The sequence below is a fragment of the Heterocephalus glaber genome, unplaced genomic scaffold, assembly GCF_053883595.1.
Source record: "Heterocephalus glaber isolate CG9 unplaced genomic scaffold, H.glaber_assembly_v1.0 deba00001481, whole genome shotgun sequence".
Classification (NCBI taxonomy): Eukaryota; Metazoa; Chordata; class Mammalia; order Rodentia; family Bathyergidae; genus Heterocephalus; species Heterocephalus glaber.
Window position 1 is genome coordinate 45,386,121 of NW_028258317.1, and position 21,097 is coordinate 45,407,217.

At 39.1% G+C, this 21,097-nt stretch overlaps 2 protein-coding genes across 9 annotated transcripts in view; both read left to right on the forward strand.

Annotated features, from left to right (window-relative positions):
* Positions 1-6,573: 6,573 nt before the first annotated feature.
* Positions 6,574-11,325, forward strand: Ranbp6 (RAN binding protein 6). Of its 2 annotated transcripts, XM_021252800.2 has the most exons (2): positions 6,574-6,884; positions 8,000-11,325. In XM_021252800.2, exons 1-2 carry the CDS (start codon positions 6,749-6,751, stop codon positions 8,068-8,070), a joined length of 207 nt encoding a protein of 68 aa, XP_021108459.1. In that variant the 5' UTR covers positions 6,574-6,748; the 3' UTR covers positions 8,071-11,325. The 2 variants fall into 2 exon arrangements, with proteins under 2 accessions (XP_021108459.1, XP_004838311.1); XM_004838254.4 differs by having other exon boundaries at positions 6,698-11,325.
* Positions 11,326-13,000: 1,675 nt separating this feature from the next.
* The window catches only part of Brd10 (bromodomain containing 10), an 83,187-nt gene continuing 75,090 nt past the window's right edge, over positions 13,001-21,097 (forward strand). For 2 of the 7 annotated variants that reach the window (XM_021252797.2, XM_087183971.1), the window contains exon 1: positions 13,003-14,785. In XM_021252797.2, coding sequence (XP_021108456.2) covers positions 14,199-14,785 — 587 coding nt within the window. In that variant the 5' untranslated portion in view covers positions 13,003-14,198. Of the gene's footprint in view, positions 14,786-14,949; positions 15,117-21,097 lie in introns of those variants that run through there. The other 5 variants (XM_087183970.1, XM_087183972.1, XM_004838253.4 and 2 more) reach the window with 5 other exon arrangements.

Genomic DNA, 21,097 nt, shown 5'->3' on the forward strand with positions numbered 1-21,097 from the left:
TTAAATTTCAATATCCAATTCTTCATTTATAGCAAGTATACATAGACCTGAATTTTTATATATACCTTGTGTTTTCTAATCCTGCTAAATTCAAATACAAGTTCTCAGGGCTCCTAGAGATTTCTTAGCATTTTCTCTGTAGATGATCATTTCATCTACATATAAAGATTTTGCTTCTACCTTGCCAATCCTATCCTAATTGTGTCATTTTATTGCCAGACTATTTTAGTTTGGGCCTAGGTTTCAAAGTTTAATGGACAGGTGAAGAGTAAGCATATCTGCCCTTGTTCCCCACTTTAAGGAGAAAGCATTGTATCTTCTCCATTCATATAAGGCGTTCTTGCTGGAAGTGTAGAGTACATGTCTTTAATCTGTTGAGAAGGTTCTGTTCTACTTCTAGTCTCCTGATGGCTTTTACCATGAACAGCTGTGGAACTTAGTCCAACACTTTTTCTCCTACTAGTGACAGGATCATATGGCTTTTTTCTTTCCTCTTTTAAAATGACTTTTAGGGGTGGATCTTCCAATGCTGAACCAACACTGCCATCCCTATAATAAAACCACTTTCTACATACTGCCAGATCTGACTTCTAATAGTTTGTTTTTGTTACACAAATTTCTATCTATGCTCATACTTTGCTCTTCTATTATCTTTATCCAGTTTTAGGAGTAGCACAGTGTTGATGTCCTAAAATGAGGGGAGAAGTGCCTTTTTCTTCTGCTTTAAATGTTTGATATAATTTATCAGTTAAAATGTATATGAGCCTGTTGTTGTCATATAGGTGGGTTTTCAAGCTAGGAATATACTTTCTTTAATAGGTGCTATTCCAATTTTATATTCCCTCCAGAGTTAGTTTCATTAATTTGTCTTCCAAGGTACTTCTTAGAAGTTGTCAAATTTATTTCAAAACAGATTTTTGAAATATGCTTTCTATGTTCTTTTATATTCTGTAAAATCTGTGGTAATGTCTCCTAGGTCTTGATATTTTAATTTAAAAAATGTATAACTGATATTGTGTAATAGGAAGTAAAGGTCTAAAGGAGCAGGGGAAGTGGGATGGGTAGGGTAAAGGAAAGAATGGAAAAGAAAAAATAAGAGAAAAGGAAAAAAATGGAAAAAAATCTTTGCAAATAGGGAAGGGTGGAGGGGTTGAAGGGAGGGCAGGGGAAGGGGAAAAAAAAATAAGAACCAAGATGCTCATGTAATGGTACAAGATCCCAATGATGTATGTAAATGTATTTTATACCTAAAATGTACCAATAAACTTAATGGGAAAAAAAAGAAACAGAACAAATTATAAAAGTATGAATGTAGAGCCAAAATACAACATGTAAATGACACGTCTGGTTTAACCCCACTTTTAATAATGTGAAGATTAATCAGTAATTTCACGTGGTTTTAGCTTAAGCCCTGTATTATTAAATTCTCAATGTTTCATCTAATGGTTTTAACATCCATTGGTTGCTATTAAATAGATTCATTATTTCATTCAAGGTTATGGCACCATAGTTTTTTCAATTTTAGCATTCTTTATGCATTTATTAGCTGGAATTCTATAAAGAAAAACATTTGATTATTTTGAAATATAGTTTGTACAGGAAAATCTTATTTCTCTAAACAATCATCAGAATTGGTGATGTAGCAATCTCCAAAGATGATCAATGAGTTAATGGCTTTTTAATATTAGAAACTCATCACTTTTGTTTATGTATTTGATTTTTAAAATCTATTACAGATATTATTCTTTTTGATATTCAGATAGTTCCATTTTAGGCCAGTTGGAGACTTCATGGCACTTTTTTTTTTTTTTTTTTGGTACCGGGGATCGAACTCAGGTCCTTGCACTTGCGCAGCAGGTGGCGAAACCACTGAGCTAAATCCCCAGCCCATTTTTTTACTTCTTGTTCTGAATTATTTGTGTAAAAATCTTAGGTATGTACAATTTAATTCCATCCCTCTCATTTGACTGTAAATCTCTTAGCCCTTAGAAGAAATTTGCAACTTATCTTGAATTTTATCTACTTGGTAAACACCTTAATTATCTGTTATTTAGCCACCTTATGAAAATATTCCTGAGATGGCCTCTCCACCAGTGCAAATAAAGCCAGTTTTAATTAGAAAATTCAATAAAGTTGTTCAACTCAAACCAAATCTGCAAGTCCAGTCTTGAAATCTTGAGTATTATATACACTCCTTAGAGGGGGAAGGGGAGCAGAACAACAATGCATGAAAAAGTAAATAAGAATTACTCAACATAAAAAGGAAACTTCAGATTTTAAATCAGTTTATATTTTTGGATAGTAAAAGATAGAAAATAATTTTTCTAAAGTGGATACAGTTTAATTCCTACTATTAAAGTGACAACTCCCACTACAGGATATGGAAAAACCCAGGAAAAAAAACCATGGACCCTGGGACTCACCTTTCTGAGGCTACTTTTTCTTCCAGAAGAGCCAGCAGTCTTTTGATCTGTATTAACACTGTTTTTGTTTGTTTGTTGATTGGTTGGTTTGTTTAGAGGTCAATAAATAGGCAAATAGCAGCCCCTCCAATCAGATGCCCAAACTAGGATTCAGGGAAATTTCTTAGGCTTCTCCTTGCCCCCTGGTCACTACCGTTCCTACTTAAAACCTCTGTAATCATTGTTATGTTTTCTTTTCCTCTGTGTTACTAATAATTTAGACTTTTGGTTTAACTTAACTAGGTTTTACTGGCCTCCTAAATACCACCAGTCTTTGCACTTTAGTTTTCATATGCCTGTCATGATCTTTCTAAAAATTGACTATCTTATGGTTCCTAGATTAAAATACTTAAGTAGCTAGTTCCTTGTTACCATTAGAAAAAAAATCCCCAATTTTAATATGGAATATAATAACCTTTATGATCTGGCCTGTATTTAACTTCCTGTCTTCTTGTTTGCTGCTTCCTATGTCATCTCTATGGGACTAGGCCCCCATCAGCTCCCAAACTGAATGTTCTGCAATACTGAAACACTGGCAGAACTCTTATCACAGTATTATCTAAGGCCTCTGTATTTTTTTGTCCATTTTTTATAATAAATTTTATTTTATCCCATCCCCCCCTCAAGCCCCCTCCCCTCCTTATGTACAAAAGCTTTGTTTCCATTTTTTCCTTCTATTTTCACTTTAAGACCTCTGTATTTCAATAAGTTACCCCCTCTACTTAGAACAACTTTCTCTTTCTTCAAATGGTTAATGAAGATTCATTCTTCAGAAGTCAGCTCTGAGCCAGCATGGTGGCTCATGCCTGTCTGTACTCCCATCATTCTGTGGCAGGAGGACTGAAAGTAGGAGCTCTGACTGGGCAACTAAAGATTTGATAAGAGCTTATCTCACAATTAAAAAATAAATTTAAAAAGGGATCGTTGTGAAGGTCAGTGTAAAGGCCCTGGGTTCAATCCACTGAATGGGGGATGGGGAGTCAACTCTGATCTCACTTCCTCCGAGAAGCTTTCCCTGAGCACTCCCAGACCCAGAATACATTAGCTGCTTCTACAACACCACAGGTTCCATGGCAGACTTATTACTACAGTGATCCCTGTACCAAGTGACATTTGCTATTTCTCATGAGTATCCTCATGTATTTATCTTTACCCTCAGCACTTACCATCATGCTTGAGTATATATAACCTCAGTGAAGATTTCTAAATGAGTGGTTGAATAATCTTAAATTAGCACTTTTCAAAAAATTTTTTCAAAGTGATTGTAAAAATTTATCTGTATTCCCAACAAAAATATAACTGAATTCCCTGCTCCAAATCTGCACCAACCCTTGCCATTGTCTAACATTTACATTTAAAACATTGTGGTAGGTCTTTGGCAATGATACAGGGAATAATACTGGAGATGAAATATGAAATATTTTATCTCCCAACCTGTTAGCTGTCTGACACACTGAGTTCATGTTCTCTAAAAACCAAAGAATGAATTCTAGGAACAATGGAGGTTAAGAGTAGGAAGGTATTTATTGATAGGATAGCTCCTGAGGGACAGGAAGGGTCCTGAATGGGTAGCCAGGGACCCCATTCTATAGAGGAGTTTTATAGAGTAAAACCTACATGGGTACAACGTGGGCCACAGCAATAATCATTCGATAAGGTTACAAGTAGAGTCACTTAGGTAATAGTGGTCCAATTGGGAAATAAGTCACATAAGTGTGGATGGAAAGAACAAAGATTTCTCCTAGGAAATCCAAAGGCGTCTGGTCATTCACTGGAGTGGCTGATATCTATCTAGACTTCATTAGGCCCAGCATTTGTTCTTTGAGGAAGTATGCACATCTGGTCATCTCATCTTTATCTTAAGGCCCAGTCTCCCAACAGATAAGACTCCCTTGGCAGTTGTGATGTGTTTCACCTGTGTCCTGACTCTTTGGAGGACCTAGCCCTATCTGACTGCCTATAATATTTCTACCTAACTAATCTGTCTCTAATATTATTATTTCTTTCCAGTTTTTAATATGTCTTTAATATGCTAATGATGTAGTGTTAAGCAAAGCCTTTTTCTCACTTTTGTTAATATTTCTTAAAACAACAAATGCAAAGGTCCTGCAGTTAAACTTTTTCAAGGAACAGTATGTAAACCAATGAGTCTGCAACAAGATGAAGAATTGTGATCAAAGTCACAACCAGAATTAATCTCATCAGTTATTGTCAAATTTGAGTATTTATAGATAATCTAATGTGCTTGTTCAAATTATACACTCTTGGGTTGTAGTTCGAGAAATTCTGGTTAAGTAGTTTGGAAGTTGGGCCCTAACATCTATATTTTAAAATAAGTATCACAAATGACTTTGATGTGGTCCACTATCGAGGATTCCATACTACAAAGTAATTTATGAGACTATTTGCTGTATTATTTGGTTAATGTGAAAATTATGATTTTTCTATTTTTGTGTGAATATGCAGGAGCACTTACAAAACTAAAATTAAGCCTGCTTGGAGAATTTAAGACAGACTTTGCAAAATCAAGAGTAATTACAGGGAAGCACTCTGGTGAAAACAGCACTGGTTTCATTTTCAGAAGTGGAACTGAGACTCAGGTGTGTTATTTGAGGTAAATCCCATAACCTCTCTCAGTTTTCATTTCTAAAACTAGAATTAAACCTACCCTACTAGGGCTGGGGATTTAGCTCAGTGGTTCCGCCGCTTACCTTGCAAACAGAAGGTCCTGAGTTCGATTCCCAGTACCAAAAAAAAACCCCTACCCTACTGGCTTGGTGGGTTTTTTTCTTTTTATTTTGGTACTGGGGATTGAACTCGGGATCTTGCACTTGTGAGGCAGGCACTGGAACCACTGAGCTAAATCCCTGGCCCTCCTACCCTACTAATCTTACAAATGTATAAGTTTCAAAGTGAGTGTGGCAATGTGCTAAGTCAGAGTAAGACCTAATCACTGCATCTTTTTTTGTTTTGTTTGTTTTCTGAGGCAGAATTTCTCTATATAGTTCAGGCTGGCCTTGAACTCACTGTGTAGCTGAGGCTGGCCTTGAATTTGCCATGATCCTCCTGCTTTAGTCTTCCGAGTGCTAGGATTACAGACATGTACCACCACTCTTGGCTCATGGTGTTAGTCTTGATCACTATTTTTTTTGGTACCGGGGATCGAACTCTGGACCTTGCGCTTGCGAGGCAGGCAGCAGAACCACTGAGCTAAATCCCTGGCCCTAAATTTTTTTTTTGATCACTGTGTTTTTGATTAACATATTTGCCTGAATAGAAGAAACAATATTTAGCCCCAGGGACATTTGTTTCTTGGAATAACCTCTGCAGTTTCCTACTAATGGATAGTTAGACTTCTAGTTACTGAACTTCTTCATATTACAACTTAGACTACAGGTAAGGAAAATCTACGAGTGACACAAATCAAGAATACAAAATTACAATAATTGACAGAGAAAACTCGGATTTAAGGCTTTTGATTATTAATCCAAGTCATTTTCCACCATACTTTATTCAGTTGTCTTTGTCATTCTTCCTTATGATCCACAGGTTATGTGATTTTGGTATACTCTTAAGTTTGAGCATCATGGTTCTACTGCATTAGATGTAGTATTGGGGTAGAAATTTATGCGAGATGCATCAAATATGATGCAGCTATTGTTGAAGGCACAGACTGTTGTCACTTATTTTATATACGGCTTTATCATGGCATTATTCATATACCTTACAATTCATTAATTTAAATTGTACAAATCAATGGCTTCTAGTATAACATGACAGCAGTCATGCTCCATTCTTCCCTCCCTTCTGCCTCTGGCAACCACTAATTTTGTTTTGCTTAGTGTATACCTTTCATAGTGTATGAATGGACTCATACACTATGTAGTCTCCGGTGACTGCTTTCTTCTACTTCGCACGTTTTCTAAATCCACTTATGTGTTTTAAAATTATCAGGGTAACACCAGTAGTGTTTAGAAACACAGAAAAAAATTATCCCACTTTAATATAAACAATAATTATAATTTTTTTCTCTCTTGCTCTTTTCTCCCCCTCAGCAAATGCACTTTTGCTTGACTGGAAAACAAAGGGAAGTTGCCCTTTACCTGTACCCACCTCACACTTCGCTGACAATCAGGCGCTCCACCTCCCAGAGCACAGCAACAGCGCCAGGCAGCAGGGAGAAGCAGCCCCGCCCATCCTCGCTGGCGCCTCGCTTACGTCACCGCTTCCAGCGGACCTCCTTCGCAGTCCCTCCTTCCCTGTCGCGCTAATTTTGACCGAGAGCGATGGCGGCGACCGGGTCTTCAGGGGTCCCGGCGACCGTGTCCGAAAAGCAAGAGTTTTACCAGCTTCTGAAGAACCTGATAAACCCAAGCTGTATGGTGCGGAGGCAAGCAGAGGAAATCTATGAAAACATACCAGGTCTGTGTAAGACTACATTCCTCTTAGATGCCGTCAGAAACAGAAGAGTAGGTTATGAGGTGAGACAAATGGCTGCCGCACTGCTACGACGGCTTTTGTCCTCTGGATTTGAGGAGGTCTATCCAAATCTGCCTTCTGAAGTTCAGAGGGATGTCAAGATTGAACTTATACTGGCTGTTAAGTTAGAAACACATACTAGCATGAGGAAAAAGCTTTGTGATATTTTTGCTGTGCTAGCTAGGAACTTGATAGATGAGAATGGCACTAATCATTGGCCAGATGGTCTGAAGTTCCTTATTGATTCTATCTACTCTAAAAATGTAGTTCTATGGGAAGTTGCACTTCATGTTTTCTGGCATTTTCCTGGGATTTTTGGGAACCAAGATCGGCAAGATTTGGATATCATCAAAAGGTTGTTGGACCAATGTATTCAAGATCAAGAACATCCAGCAATCAGGACATTGTCTGCTAGAGCTGCAGCTGCATTTGTACTTGCTAATGAGAATAATATTTCGCTTTTCAAAGACTTTGCAGACTTGCTTCCTGGAATCTTGCAAGCTGTGAATGATTCATGCTACCAGGATGATGATTCAGTACTAGAATCTCTTGTTGAGATTGCGGATACTGTGCCTAAGTACTTGGGTCCTTATTTAGAAGATACTCTACAGTTGAGCCTGAAGTTATGTGGAGACTCTAGGCTTAGTAATCTGCAACGCCAGCTGGCCCTTGAAGTAATAGTGACCTTGTCTGAAACTGCAACTCCGATGTTGAAAAAACATACAAATATCATTGCACAGGCAGTTCCTCATATATTAGCAATGATGGTTGAACTGCAAGATGATGAGGACTGGGTTAATGCTGATGAAATGGAAGAAGATGATTTTGACAGCAATGCAGTTGCTGCTGAGAGTGCCCTAGACAGACTGGCTTGTGGGCTTGGTGGAAAAGTTGTTTTACCAATGACCAAAGAACATATCATGCAAATGCTTCAGAGCCCTGACTGGAAATCTCGACATGCTGGATTAATGGCCTTATCTGCCATTGGAGAAGGTTGCCATCAGCAAATGGAACCAATTCTAGATGAAACAGTTAACTCTGTTTTGCTTTTTCTTCAGGATCCCCACCCAAGGGTGAGGGCTGCAGCCTGTACTACTCTTGGACAGATGGCTACAGATTTTGCACCTAGTTTCCAAAAGAAATTCCATGAAACAGTGATTGCAGCTTTGTTGCGTACTATGGAAAATCAAGGTAATCAGCGTGTGCAATCTCATGCAGCTTCTGCCCTTATTATTTTTATTGAAGACTGTCCTAAATCATTGCTAGTTCTATATTCGGATAATATGGTAAAAAATATACATTCCATCTTAGTGATTAAACTTCAAGAGTTGATTCGGAATGGAACTAAGTTGGCCTTGGAGCAACTTGTGACAACCATTGCCTCAGTTGCAGATACAATGGAAGAAAAATTTGTTCCATATTATGATATATTTATGCCCTCACTAAAACACATTGTTGAGCTTGCTGTTCAGAAGGAGCTCAAGCTTCTGAGAGGAAAGACTATTGAATGCATTAGCCATGTTGGTCTTGCTGTTGGGAAGGACAAATTTATGCAAGATGCATCAAATGTGATGCAGCTATTGTTGAAGGCACAATCAGACTTAAACAGTATGGAAGATGATGACCCTCAGACATCTTACATGGTTTCAGCATGGGCTAGAATGTGCAAAATTCTTGGAAAAGATTTTCAACAGTACCTCTCACTAGTTATTGAGCCTCTTATTAAGACTGCTTCAGCTAAACCTGATGTGGCTCTCTTAGACACACAAGATGTGGAGAATATGAGTGATGATGATGGCTGGCAATTTGTAAATCTTGGAGACCAGCAAAGTTTTGGAATTAAAACTTCAGGACTTGAAGCAAAAGCAACTGCTTGCCAGATGTTGGTTTACTACGCTAAGGAATTAAGAGAAGGATTTGTAGAATATACAGAACAAGTTGTTAAACTGATGGTTCCTTTATTGAAATTTTATTTCCATGACATTGTTCGAGTAGCAGCAGCAGAGTCCATGCCTTCTCTCCTGGAATGTGCAAGAAGTCATGGCCCAGAGTATCTTTCACAGATGTGGAAGTTCATATGTGATCCCTTAATCAAGGCTATTGGGACTGAACCTGATACAGATGTACTCTCAGAAATAATGAATTCTTTTGCAAAGTCCATTGAGGTAATGGGAGATGGTTGTCTTAATGATGAACACTTGGAAGAACTGGGAGGAATATTGAAGGCAAAACTTGAAGGACACTTTAAAAACCAAGAATTACGGCAGGTTAAAAGACAAGAAGAAAACTATGACCAGCAGGTTGAGATGTCTCTGCAAGATGAAGATGAATGTGATGTTTACATTTTGACCAAAGTATCAGATATTTTGCACTCATTATTTAGTACTTATAAGGAAAAAATTTTACCATGGTTTGAACAGCTACTTCCATTAATTGTAAATCTAATTTGTTCAAGTAGACCATGGCCAGACAGACAATGGGGATTATGTATATTTGATGATATCATAGAGCACTGCAGTCCAACTTCATTTAAATATGTAGAATATTTTCGGTGGCCAATGCTGCTAAATATGCGAGACAACAACCCTGAAGTCAGGCAAGCTGCTGCTTATGGCTTGGGTGTTATGGCACAATTTGGTGGCGATGATTATCGTTCTTTATGTTCGGAAGCTGTTCCATTGCTGGTAAAAGTTATTAAATGTGCAAATTCCAAAACCAAAAAAAATATAATTGCTACAGAGAATTGCATCTCAGCAATAGGGAAGATTTTGAAGTTTAAACCTAACTGTGTAAATGTAGACGAAGTTCTTCCACACTGGTTATCATGGCTTCCACTGCATGAAGATAAAGAGGAAGCTATTCAGACTTTGAGTTTTCTCTGTGACTTAATTGAAAGTAACCACCCAGTTGTAATAGGTCCAAATAATTCAAATCTTCCCAGGATAATCAGTATAATTGCAAAAGGGAAAATTAATGAGACTATTAATTATGAAGATCCTTGTGCTAAACGCCTAGCTAATGTTGTTCGTCAGGTACAGACTTCTGAAGAATTGTGGTTGGAATGCATATCCCACCTTGATGATGAACAGCAGGAAGCTCTGCGGGAGTTGCTAAATTTTGCTTGAAGCACTTTAATATCACTTGACTATCATCTACTATAAAATAACTACAAATAAATGTTGTAAATAGCTTCCATTATAAATAAGAAAACTTCCTGTCAAGCAGTTTGTATGTTTTCCCCATGTTTCTCCAGAATTAGTGTTACAGTCTTCTGTTTATCTTGCATGTTTTATCTCTGAAAATTAGACTTTGATGATAATCTGTGCTTCCAGTTGTCTTAGAATGTTTTTCACTTTTCCTCTATTTGGTGTGAAGTATATAAATTATTGCTATTTGTCTGAACTATACATGCTGGGCAAGCAATATTGTGCTTGGTGCCAAGATGTCATGCTGACAGTCACAAGAAGCTAAAAGCTCACAAAGATAAGATAGAAGAACTTTCAGGACAAAGATCTTTGCAATGAAGGATAAGGGATATAGTGGTAGGTTTATTCCTCCTTAAACTTCTGGTTTTTATGGTAATGGGAGGATGCACTAACTGGGAGAGTTTTAAGATACTATAGTGAATGTAGTTTTCCCTATAATATTATATATGAACTTTTTCATACTGTACTCCAGAGAAGTGGGTGAAACATATCTATTCTAGTTTCTAAAGTATCCTTATGAGAGTTATGACTACTTTTAAATATCCTTAGCCAAACTGGTCTCCATTTGTTTACATTACCCAGAATTTTAAGAATCATGCTTAATGAAAAGAAAATCCTGGTTCATCTAACATTGGTAGCATTTAAGGTACTGTAACAGTGTTTGACAGTTTGACAAATAGTAATATTTATGGGAGCCAGTGTTATGTGTTTCAACAGAGTATTGCTTTGGGTATATATGCCATATTCCCCCTGCAAATCAGCTCAAGAAGAAGAAACGCCCTGAGATTTCAGAATGCAGATGAAACAGACTTCTATTTTGAAGAACCTAACATTCTATAGTAGCACTGAAGGGTATTCTGTTGTGAAAACTGAAACAACTTAATTTTATATTAAAATATTAAAACAGCTTTGAGACTAGTCATTTGTCAGTATATGTTTATTATAAGAAAACAGTTCTATAAATCTAGGGTTAATTATATTAATTGGAATATCAGTCTTTAGTGTTAAGCTTCTTGTAGGGTAGAAAAAGGTTTCTACTCAACAAATCATCAATCCAAACTTCAAATACTGTACATCTATCATGACTTCCTGGAGCTATTGTGAGTACTGTGTAAAGTATTTAACAATTATTTAAGACCTAGTAAGAGCTAAATAAATAATCAGTGTTACTGCTGTCATTTGTACCTGAAGTGTATTCCTTTCTATAGTTTAGAATTCCTTATACATTGGGATTTTCCAATAGCACTCCCTAGCAGTTCAGATGACAGGCCATTTAGGTCATTGTGGACCGGGATATAAAGTTTGAGATCTTAAATATGCAATTTCTACCTGTTACATACAATTATTTATTATTAATGGTAGAGGAGAGAAAGTTAAGGAGATTATGTATAGTATGGTCACGAGAAATACCACCTCAAAGTTTTAATAGAGGTTTTCTCTAAGTGGTGGGATTAAATGGCAGCTTTTCTTCTCACTTACCTATATTTTCTAATTTACCTATAACCAGCATATTTCTTATATGATAAAATGTTTTTAAATTCAAGTGGTATGATCCTTTCAAAATAGCTGAGATTACTATCATCATGACTTTTCATGAACTAGAATTGAAGTTCTACTCACCTTACTCTTTTACATTAAGAAGCCTTCATTGACATTTCTAGCAACACTATACACTCTTGTGTTTGAAGAATTATAAATTCTGCCAGATGACTTGGAAGAAGGCACCTGGAAATTTTGAAGTATGACAGACCTAGTTGTGAATTTTGGCAAAACTACTTTCTTAACCTAAGTGTTACCTTTCCCATCTGCAAAATGAAGATAATAGTTTATAGGTTTGTTATGAGGATTAAAGGAGATGATGAATATAAAGCGCTTAGGGGCACAGGGTTCAGTAAATGGAAGCTATTATATGAGAGTCATGAAATAGGGCTGGTAGCTAAAAAGAAGGGGATACTATATTTGCTCGGGTAGCTTGGGTTTTAATTTCCTGGGCTTTGTCAAGGATGTCCAGTTAGACACATAATTGTCAGGCGCTGAAGTAGAGCTGGTTCCCTGCCCTTTTTTCCCGTGGACAGAGGTATGTCTGTAGCATCTGAGGGAAAAAAAAACACCCCTGGAAATGTCTTAGAAGTTACAAATTTTTAAGGGCCCGGGGATTTAGCTCAATGGTTCTGCCACCTGCCTCTCAAGCACAAGGTCCCGAGTTCGATACTCGGTACCAAAAAAAAAAAAAAGGAAGTTACAAATTTGTATATAGTGAGAGGACCTTGAAAACCAGATAAGGTGTGTGTGTGTGTGTGTGTGTGTGTGTGTGAGTGTAAGTACTCTAAACATAATTGTTTCCATTTCACTATTTTAACAATTGATATCTACTTACTGGACTCCCCCAACAAAAAAAAAACTTTGAGGTTTTGAATTTTATCAGTTATTTAAATGCTACAGTAATGGTAAGTAAAGGTCATATCCAGACTATGTAATTTTATTTTTAAAATACATGATTTCTATAGTTTTTGGTTTCTTGTTTCAAGTTAAAAAACTAAGAAAACTTAAGATGTGCATCTTTCAAATAGAACATGAAAAGTAATATTTGCTTTCTTGGATAAGATCATACATATTTTAAGCAACGTAAATTAATATGAATGAGGCCACCGTATTTAGTCATTTAAACAGTAATTTAAAAATATGTAGTGAGACTGTAAAGCCACACCAATGACTATATAATGTACAGCTGAGACTTGCTTTTTAGCCTGAAGGTTTTTTTTTTAAACACAGTTCCATTCCCTTTCTTTATTTGTAGCACAACTCAAGGATATAGGTGGAGAAAATGTTTAATTCAAAGGAAAACAATTCGTTTCCAAAATATGAATTTTATTAAGAACTGGGAACAGGAATTAGAGGTCTACAAATCACCTTTTCTTTCACATGTGACTATACAGTTGAGTTCCTGAACTTCCATGTCTAAATTTGCAAAATTCCGGCAGTCACTAGGAAAGGGGTGCAAACGGGGTGTAAATTTTACAAGAGACACTTACATTTTGTGCTTTTTATTCATTAACAAAGATTTAGCTTCCTTTATAGTAAACTTTACTTTTTAGGACTGGCAAAGGTCTCGCAAAAGGAGCATCCTTTTGCGGTACTATTAAAAGTGACTCGCCACCTTGCCTGGAGACTACTACTGCGCAGGCGCTCTGCTCCCTTTCCCTCTGCCTCTAACAGTTGTCCGCGAGCTGATGACATCATTAGTATGCGCAGCAAACTTCGTCTCTTGGCCTGAAGTGGAGTCTAAATCCTTGCTTTCGCGTAGCGGAGCGGGACGGAAGGCCGTGGGGGAGGGCTTTGTTCTATTACGCATGCGCGCCGGTGATAGCGACGGCGCCTCTTTCTTTGCCTCTTTCAGCAGCTCTCCCCGGCTGGGGGGGGGGGGCTGAGTGCCCTCCCTCTTCTCTCCCTGCCCCTCCTCTTCCCCCTCCCCCCCGCCCAGCGGGCTTCTAACTGACAGTTGTCGCCGGGCCCCCGGGCGTGCGCCGCCTCCTCCTGCCCGGGTTCCCCGCAGGTAGAGAGGGGCGGGAGGAGGTGTGAGGGAAAGGAGGAGCCGGAGCCGCAGCGGCCCACTCCAGGGGGGCAAAAGGAAAGTCCCCCCGCCGTATTCCTTGCCCCCTCCCAGCCCCCGCCGGCCCGGGAGGGGGTGGGGCGCCGAGGCAGGGCTGCTGGGCCAGGCCGGGCCTGACCGGTGAAGAGCCGGCGGGCGGGCGGGGCGCGGAGGGTGCAGCCGGCTAGGGGCGCGCGCGCGTCGCCGCCGGGGGGAGGGGAGAGGAGGGCACCTAGCCGCTCCTCTTCTCTCCCCCCCTCCCCCGCGCCATGTAACCCCGCCCCGCCGCCGGCGAGCTCGAGACCCCCGCGCGTACCGACCCGGCCGGCGTCTGTGGAGAGCAAGGCCCGATGCTGCAAGGACTGCGAGGCGCGACCGAGCCGTGAGGAAGCGGCCCGTTCGCGCGTCCCCCCGCGCCTGGAGCCGCGGCTCCGCGCCGCCCAGCCTGGGCCTGCCGGGGGCATGAGCGTGCCCGAGACGCCGGGGGAGATGGAGCCGGCCGGGGAGGAGGAGAGGCCGCCGCCGGCGGAGGAAGAGGACGAGGAAGAGGCGGCAGCGGCGGCCCTGGCCTCAGGGCCAGCCCGCGGGATGAGCGCCTCCCCGTCTGAGGACGCGGACGACCAGGAGGAGGCGGCCGAGGCGATGGTGGTCGCGGGCGGTGGCTGCAAGGAGCATGAGTTGACCTACGAGCTGCAGCAGGGCTACCGCATCCTGGGCGAGTTCCTGCAGGAGAAGCACCGGGGCCTCACCGCCCCCTTCTTGCAGCCCTTGGGGGTCGTTGCCACCGGGGAGGAGGAGGTGGCCGAGGGGCCGCGCTGCGGGCCCCAGGGCAGTCGCGCCCTCCCGCAGCAGCCGGGGCTGGGCTTGTGTCTGTTGAAGATGGAGGAGAAGTTCGCCAGCGGCCAGTACGTGGGCATCACCGAGTTTGTGGCGGACTTCAGGTTGATGCTGGAAACGTGTTACCGCCTGCACGGAGTAGACCACTGGGTCTCCAAGCAGGGCCAGAAGCTGGAGATGTTGCTGGAGCAGAAGTTGGCGCTCCTGTCCCGGTAAGCGAGCCTGTCCCCGGTGGGACTGACAGACTGACACAAACACACCCTCACACGTGTCCGAGGAGGGGTTGGGCCAGAGGCCGGGGGGCGGCGCTGATAGGTGCTGAGTCGGGGCTGGAGAACCCGGGGAGGAGGAGCGGCGCGGGGCGGAGGCCCTGAGGGGTGTGGCGGGCGTGGGCTGTGCTCTGGCTCCGGGAAGAACCAGAGCCTAGCGAGCCCGAGTCGCGAGAGCAGGTGGAGGGTAGACGACGAGTGGATGTTCCCGTAGGTGCAGCATCGTGTGTAGGCAGCGGATCGCTCCTGTCGGATGGAAGTCGAACTGCAACCTGTAGGTTTTAGCAAGACATTTTAAAAAGGTTTTTAGAAAAATAATTTTGGCTCAGGAAGGTGGTTTCAAACCATTAAAAATACTTTTGTATTACGCATTTCAGCCACCGGCGATTTAGAGGATGTTAGTAAGTACTTAATGATTACTGTGGCATACTCTTGATCTTTTCTCTCTTTCGCGTGAAGAAACAATTTTTGTATTAATTGGAAATGTACCAGTACACATTTTTAATAAGTGTAGAATTTGTGTTGTGGGGTTTTTGCTTTGCTTTTTGTTTGTAGCGGTGCTGGGGAATGGAACCTCAGGTCTTCGAGCCTGCTAGGAATGTACTCTAGCACAGAGCTACATACCCAGCCTTTAGACATTTGTTTTTATTCTATCAGAAATGAAAGCAATTCAGATAGTACTGTACTCTTGATGTCAGATTTTTTTTTTTTTCCGATACCAGAGATCGAACTCAGGACCTCGCGCTTTTGAGGCAGGTGCAGTGACACTGAGCTAAATTCTCGGCCTTCTATCCTCTTGATACATGCTATCCGCATGTCAAATTACTTTTCTAAAGAAAAATAACACAAGAGGATACTAAAAAATTATTTTATAATCATTGTTTAGTTGAAATAAGCCAAATTAATTTCTTAAGTGTAAGTTCTTCAGGAATAGAAAATCATTCCAATGAAGTGAAATAGAAGTTTGTTTACAAGCTGAATGAACTTGACCAAGCTACTTAACCTTTTTTTGTCCTCGTTGTTTTCACTTGGAAAATGGGGATAATAATAGCACATATCCCATTGAGATCCTGTGAGGATTAAATGAGTTAAAAAATGTAAAATCGAAAGTGTTGGTCACATAGCCCAGTGTGTTAGACTTTATAATAATAGTAGTGGTAGTTGAATGAGTATGTACCCCATATGTGAAACTGGGCACTGTATGTATGCTTTTATGAAATAGCTCCGTTAAAATTGTGTTAAGTTTTTGGTCATTATAATTTTCTTTTCTTTCTTTTTTTTGGGGGGGGGCAGTTCTAGGAATTGAATCCAGGGAGTACTGAGGTATATCCACAGCCCCTTTTATTTTTTAATTTTTGTTGTTGTTGTTGTTACTGGGGATCAAACTCAGGACCTCACACTTGTGACGCAGGTGCGGTGCCACTGAGCTAAATCCCCGGCCCCTATTTTTTAATTTTGAGATAGGGTCTCACTAAATTGTCCAGGCCGGTCCAGAACTTGCTATCATGAGTAGCTGGAATAACAGGCCTGTGCCACCATGACTGTCTTTGATTTATAATTTTATTTTTAATCTAATCTCTGTCAGATATGGCTTCCCATATGCTATTTGCAAGACTATCGGTGACTTGTTTCACTAAAAAGTTAGCATAGTACATAACTCACTAGGGAACTCTCTTTAAGGAGCTTCTTGTTGAATCCTTTCATGAAGTAGCATTACGGGTATTTGTTAATAGAATAATCACAAATTATGTTTGTAAATTACCTTTACTGTTTTGTTTAGTGATTGATACTTCTGTAGTATATTTGTTGACCTTATCTCAGTGCTTTATGGCTATGATTCATTAAAAAAATCCATCCATATATTATGTTTAAGTAGTAAAATATACTCCAAATTGTTGTCACAGGATTTTAGACCTGTGAGTAACCTTAAGAGTTCTTGTAGTCCATCTGGTTTTACAGATGTGAAAACAGAGATTTAGAATGAGCTGCATGAAAGTGCTAAGTACCATGTAGGTTTAACTGAACTATAGATGTTTTCAAAAACTATGTATAATAAATTTCAATCCTAAAAAAGGGCAGGAAAACTTTCTTTTACATAAAAGTAAATTTCTAAATGTTTAGAATCATCATTCCTAGTGGTTAATGTTCAGAAACATTTTCTTGTGTCTTAGTCACTTTGCTGGTCATTGAGACACAAAACTGGCACTCACAGTTTAAAGGAGAGGTTTATTTTAGTTAGTTTCAAGAGATTTTAGATCATAGTCAGGTGGCTCCAAGGCAGGCTCAATATGTCATGGCTGCCAGGAAGCAGAGAGCTCAAGGGACGAGCCAGGAAGAGAGATATACCCTTCCAGGTCACACCCACAGTTACCACAACTTCTCACCAGATCCTGCCTCTTAATACCAAGTCAGCTATAAGCCCCCATAATCTAATCACATCAGCTTCCAAAGTCCCATCAGTGTATGAACACCTGAGGCTTTTGGAGGACGTATAGATCTAAACCGTAACAAGCACCATGTAATCTAGTGGTGTTTATACTTAGAAGTTACAACTTATAACGTTGCATAGTTTATACATATAATAGTGTTTTTCTGAGATTTTTTAGCCTAAGAGGTAAAATTTTGCATTTTAGCAGTAAAAAAGTAATATGATTGTCTTGGATAGTTCTAAATCTTTCACTTTTTACCTGTCTTTGATGTATGGAAATATTTTGTAAATAATAGTTTTGCTAGACTACACTTGTGCATATTAGGAAATCATTTCTTTTTCTATAAAATTAGCCTAAAATCTGAGTTATAACTAACGTGCTTTGAGTGGGCTCAATTTTGAGAAAAGCATAGGTTACAACTTTTGGAGTATAATTTAGATATGTAGATGTTCCAGGACAATATTCTATAATGAATATAATTTTTAGTAAATAGATGACTCAGAGCCAGGTATAATGGCACCATCCCTCTGGGAGGCTGAGACAGAAGGATCACAAGTTTGAGCCCAGCCCAGGCAATTCAGCAACTTAGTGAAACCTTGTCTCAAAATTTTAAAAACCAAAAACCAAAAAAACAAACTGGGGGAAAGGTGCTGGGAATCTAGTCAATGTGAAAGTTTTGGGTTCAATTCCCAGTTGCATAAATAAAGAAGACTCAAATACCTTAGTTGTAAAAATCTTAGAGTAGTTTGTGGTCTTTTAGTAATAAAACCAGTGATTCACTTAGATGTTACCATTTATGTTTTCTTTTGTCTTCTGGTGTGTATTTGTAAGACATGGAATTCTTGCTTTCAAATTGTAAAGGTAACTTTCTTGCTGCTCCATGTAATACTTAGTCTTCTAATGAGCAGTAAATGAGGTACTAAAGAGGATGCCACATATTAAAGAGTAGTCCAGTGGCATTTAGTACCTTGGATACATTGTGTAACTTGGGTCTTAATTTCTTCATCTGTACAGTAATAGTGTTAGGCTAGATTGGGTGATTGTACAAGTATTTAACTCTAAGCTAAACATTCATGTCCCTGAGATCGAAAGGTAAGATCCCTACCTTTATGTAGTTCATAATTTAATAGGGAAACACTGAAAAAGATAATGTTTCTACAAGGGACATAGGGAAAAAGTTTAGAGGAAGAAGTCTTAAAACTGAAGGGGAAGGGGTGAACATGGGGATGGCAAGTGAGAAAAGAAAAGAAGGAGGAAGAGAGTAGTTTAAAGCTATACTAGAGTTTATACTTGAACTGATTGTTTTTATTTTAATGATTAACGCTTATTTGTACAAATTATTGAATGAGTTTGACTTGGATGTTTCTGTACATGCATATGTTATGCTTTGATCTTATCTACTCTGTCCTCCCCCCAACCCCTCTTCTTCCCTAGTAGTCTCTCTTCTACTTTCAGGTCTTTTTTTTTTTTTTTTACCAATTTCTGTATATGAAAGAAAACATATAATACTTGTCTTTCTTTGTTTGGCTTATTTCACTTAATATGATGACCTCCAGTTCCATTCATTTTCCTGCAAATGACGTGATTTCATTCTTCTTTGTGGATGAATAATACAATCATACATTTACATATGTATTATTTTCTTTAATCGTTCATCTTGATGGATAGCTAGGCTGATTCTGTAACTTAGCTTTCCTATGAATAGTGCCACAATAAATGTGAGTAGGGCCAGGGGTTTAGCTCAGTGGTGCTGCCGCCTGCCTCACCAAGGGCAAGGTCCTGAGTTTGATCCCTGGTTCTGAAAAAAAAAAAAAAAAAGTGAATGTACAGGTATCTCTTGTTATGCTGGCTTTATTTTCTTCTGGAGTGATATATATATATATATTTATATATATATATAAATATATTATAGCTGCATCATATAGTGGTTCATTTTTTAATTTGGGGGTTTTTCTTTGGTTCATTTGTTTTGAGGAGCCTTCATACTATTTTCTATAGAGGGTATGCTAATTTATATTCTGACTATTACATTATAACCAACTGAGAATTCCTTTTTCCCCACATCCTTATCAGCTTTTGTTATATTTTATTTTGTTGATGATAGCCATTCTGACTGGGGTGAGATGGAATCTCAGTGAAGTTTTAATTTGCATTTTCCTGATGTCAAAAGATGTTAAACATTTTTTTCATATATTTATTGGTCTTTTGTACTTCTTTTGAGAAGTGTCTGTTCAGATCATTGGCCCATTTATTGATTGGATTGTTGAGCTGATTCTTACAGTAGTTAAATATTGCTACTGAATTTTTAGGAGGGTTTGACAGGAATATTCCAGAATGCTGAATTACAATAAATACAAGGCTTGAAACAGCATGTTTCTGGAAACTGTAAATCTGTATGTTTTAGTATATTCTCTAGAGTCATGTCTGCACCCTCAGGGTGTGCAGAATGATCCATTGGGATGAGGGAAGAAAATAGTAGAACTTTACAATATTCTGTTATTTTATCCTTTTAACATTTCTTTTTTGGGGAGTAATGTTTATACTATCACTACATGTATATCATCTATAAATTTATAAATGTGATATAAGTGTGTGGAAAAAAATATATATATACCGTAGAACTAAGACTCAAGCCTGCTTTTTCAGTTTCCAAAACCTGGTTAAATGCTTGAATGAGTTTCAGATTGACCTACAGTTGTGTATATTGTCCTTTTCTAAAGTGACACCATATTTTGATGGGCCCAGCACATGTTTGAAAATTTTTAATATTAAAAATAGTTTTTGAGGGCCGGGGATTTAGCTCAGTGGTGCCAGGCCTGCCCGGCAAATGTAAGGTCCTGAGTTCGATTCCTGGCACTGGAAAACAAAAGTTTTGGACCTCCCATTCCTGTATACACTGTTTTCCTTATTAGATAACATATCTGTTTTCCAGAAAGTTGTTTTGTTTTCTTTCATAGTACTGGGGATTGAACCCAGGGCATTCACACAGAGTTACATCCCCAGCCTTTTTTATTTTGAGACAGGGTCTTGTTAAGTCCCAAAGTTGGCCAGGCTGGGCTTGAACTTGGAATCCTCCTGACTCAGTCTCCCAGAGTGTTATGATTACAAGCATGTGCTACCATGCCTGGCTAAGAAAGTTGTATTTCATAAAGGATTTCATTCATGTATTCATCTATTTGCAACTGAGAAATAGCAGTTAACATAGAAATAGAGAGAAATAGGGCCAGGGATTTAGCTCAGTGGTCCCGAGCCTCCCTCACAAGCACAAGGTCTTGAGTTTGACCCCCAGTACTAGGGGAAAAAAATAGGGACAAAGTCATGAGTGGAAGGAATAGAAAATACTTAATAATAAGGAAGTTAGGCACAGAGATTTAGAAGATGTCAAATATTAATTGAAATTTTTGCCTCTTCCAAAACTGACTTTCAAATGAAGATATTCTTGAAAGCTTTAAGAATATGGTTATGCAGTCAAAAGATGACTTTTCCTAGCTTCACAAGTTGGTGCAAAAGATATATAATCACTGACCCTAATAGAGGTGGATTTTTAATTTTGGCCATTTGAGATAATATTTTGGTGAAAATCTTGAGTATCTTTGTCAAAATTATTTTTCATTTTTTAATTAAGTTGCTGTTAAAAATGGTTATATGTATGTCTAAAATTATCTTAAAATATAGCTGAAGGTTAGTTTCATAATTGCTTTTTAGTTGACAATTAAGGTGATAAGAAACAGAATACTTTTGTTGGGAATGAGAGTATAAAGGCATCCTTAAGAAGCTTCAAGAATTTAAAAATAGGAGTGCCTAAGTACAAGTACTGAATCTACTC

Coding starts and splice junctions, on each gene's coding strand:
- Ranbp6 (XM_004838254.4), top strand. CDS start 6,749: ATGGCGGCGACCGGGTCTTCAGGGGTCCCGGCGACCGTGTCCGAAAAG.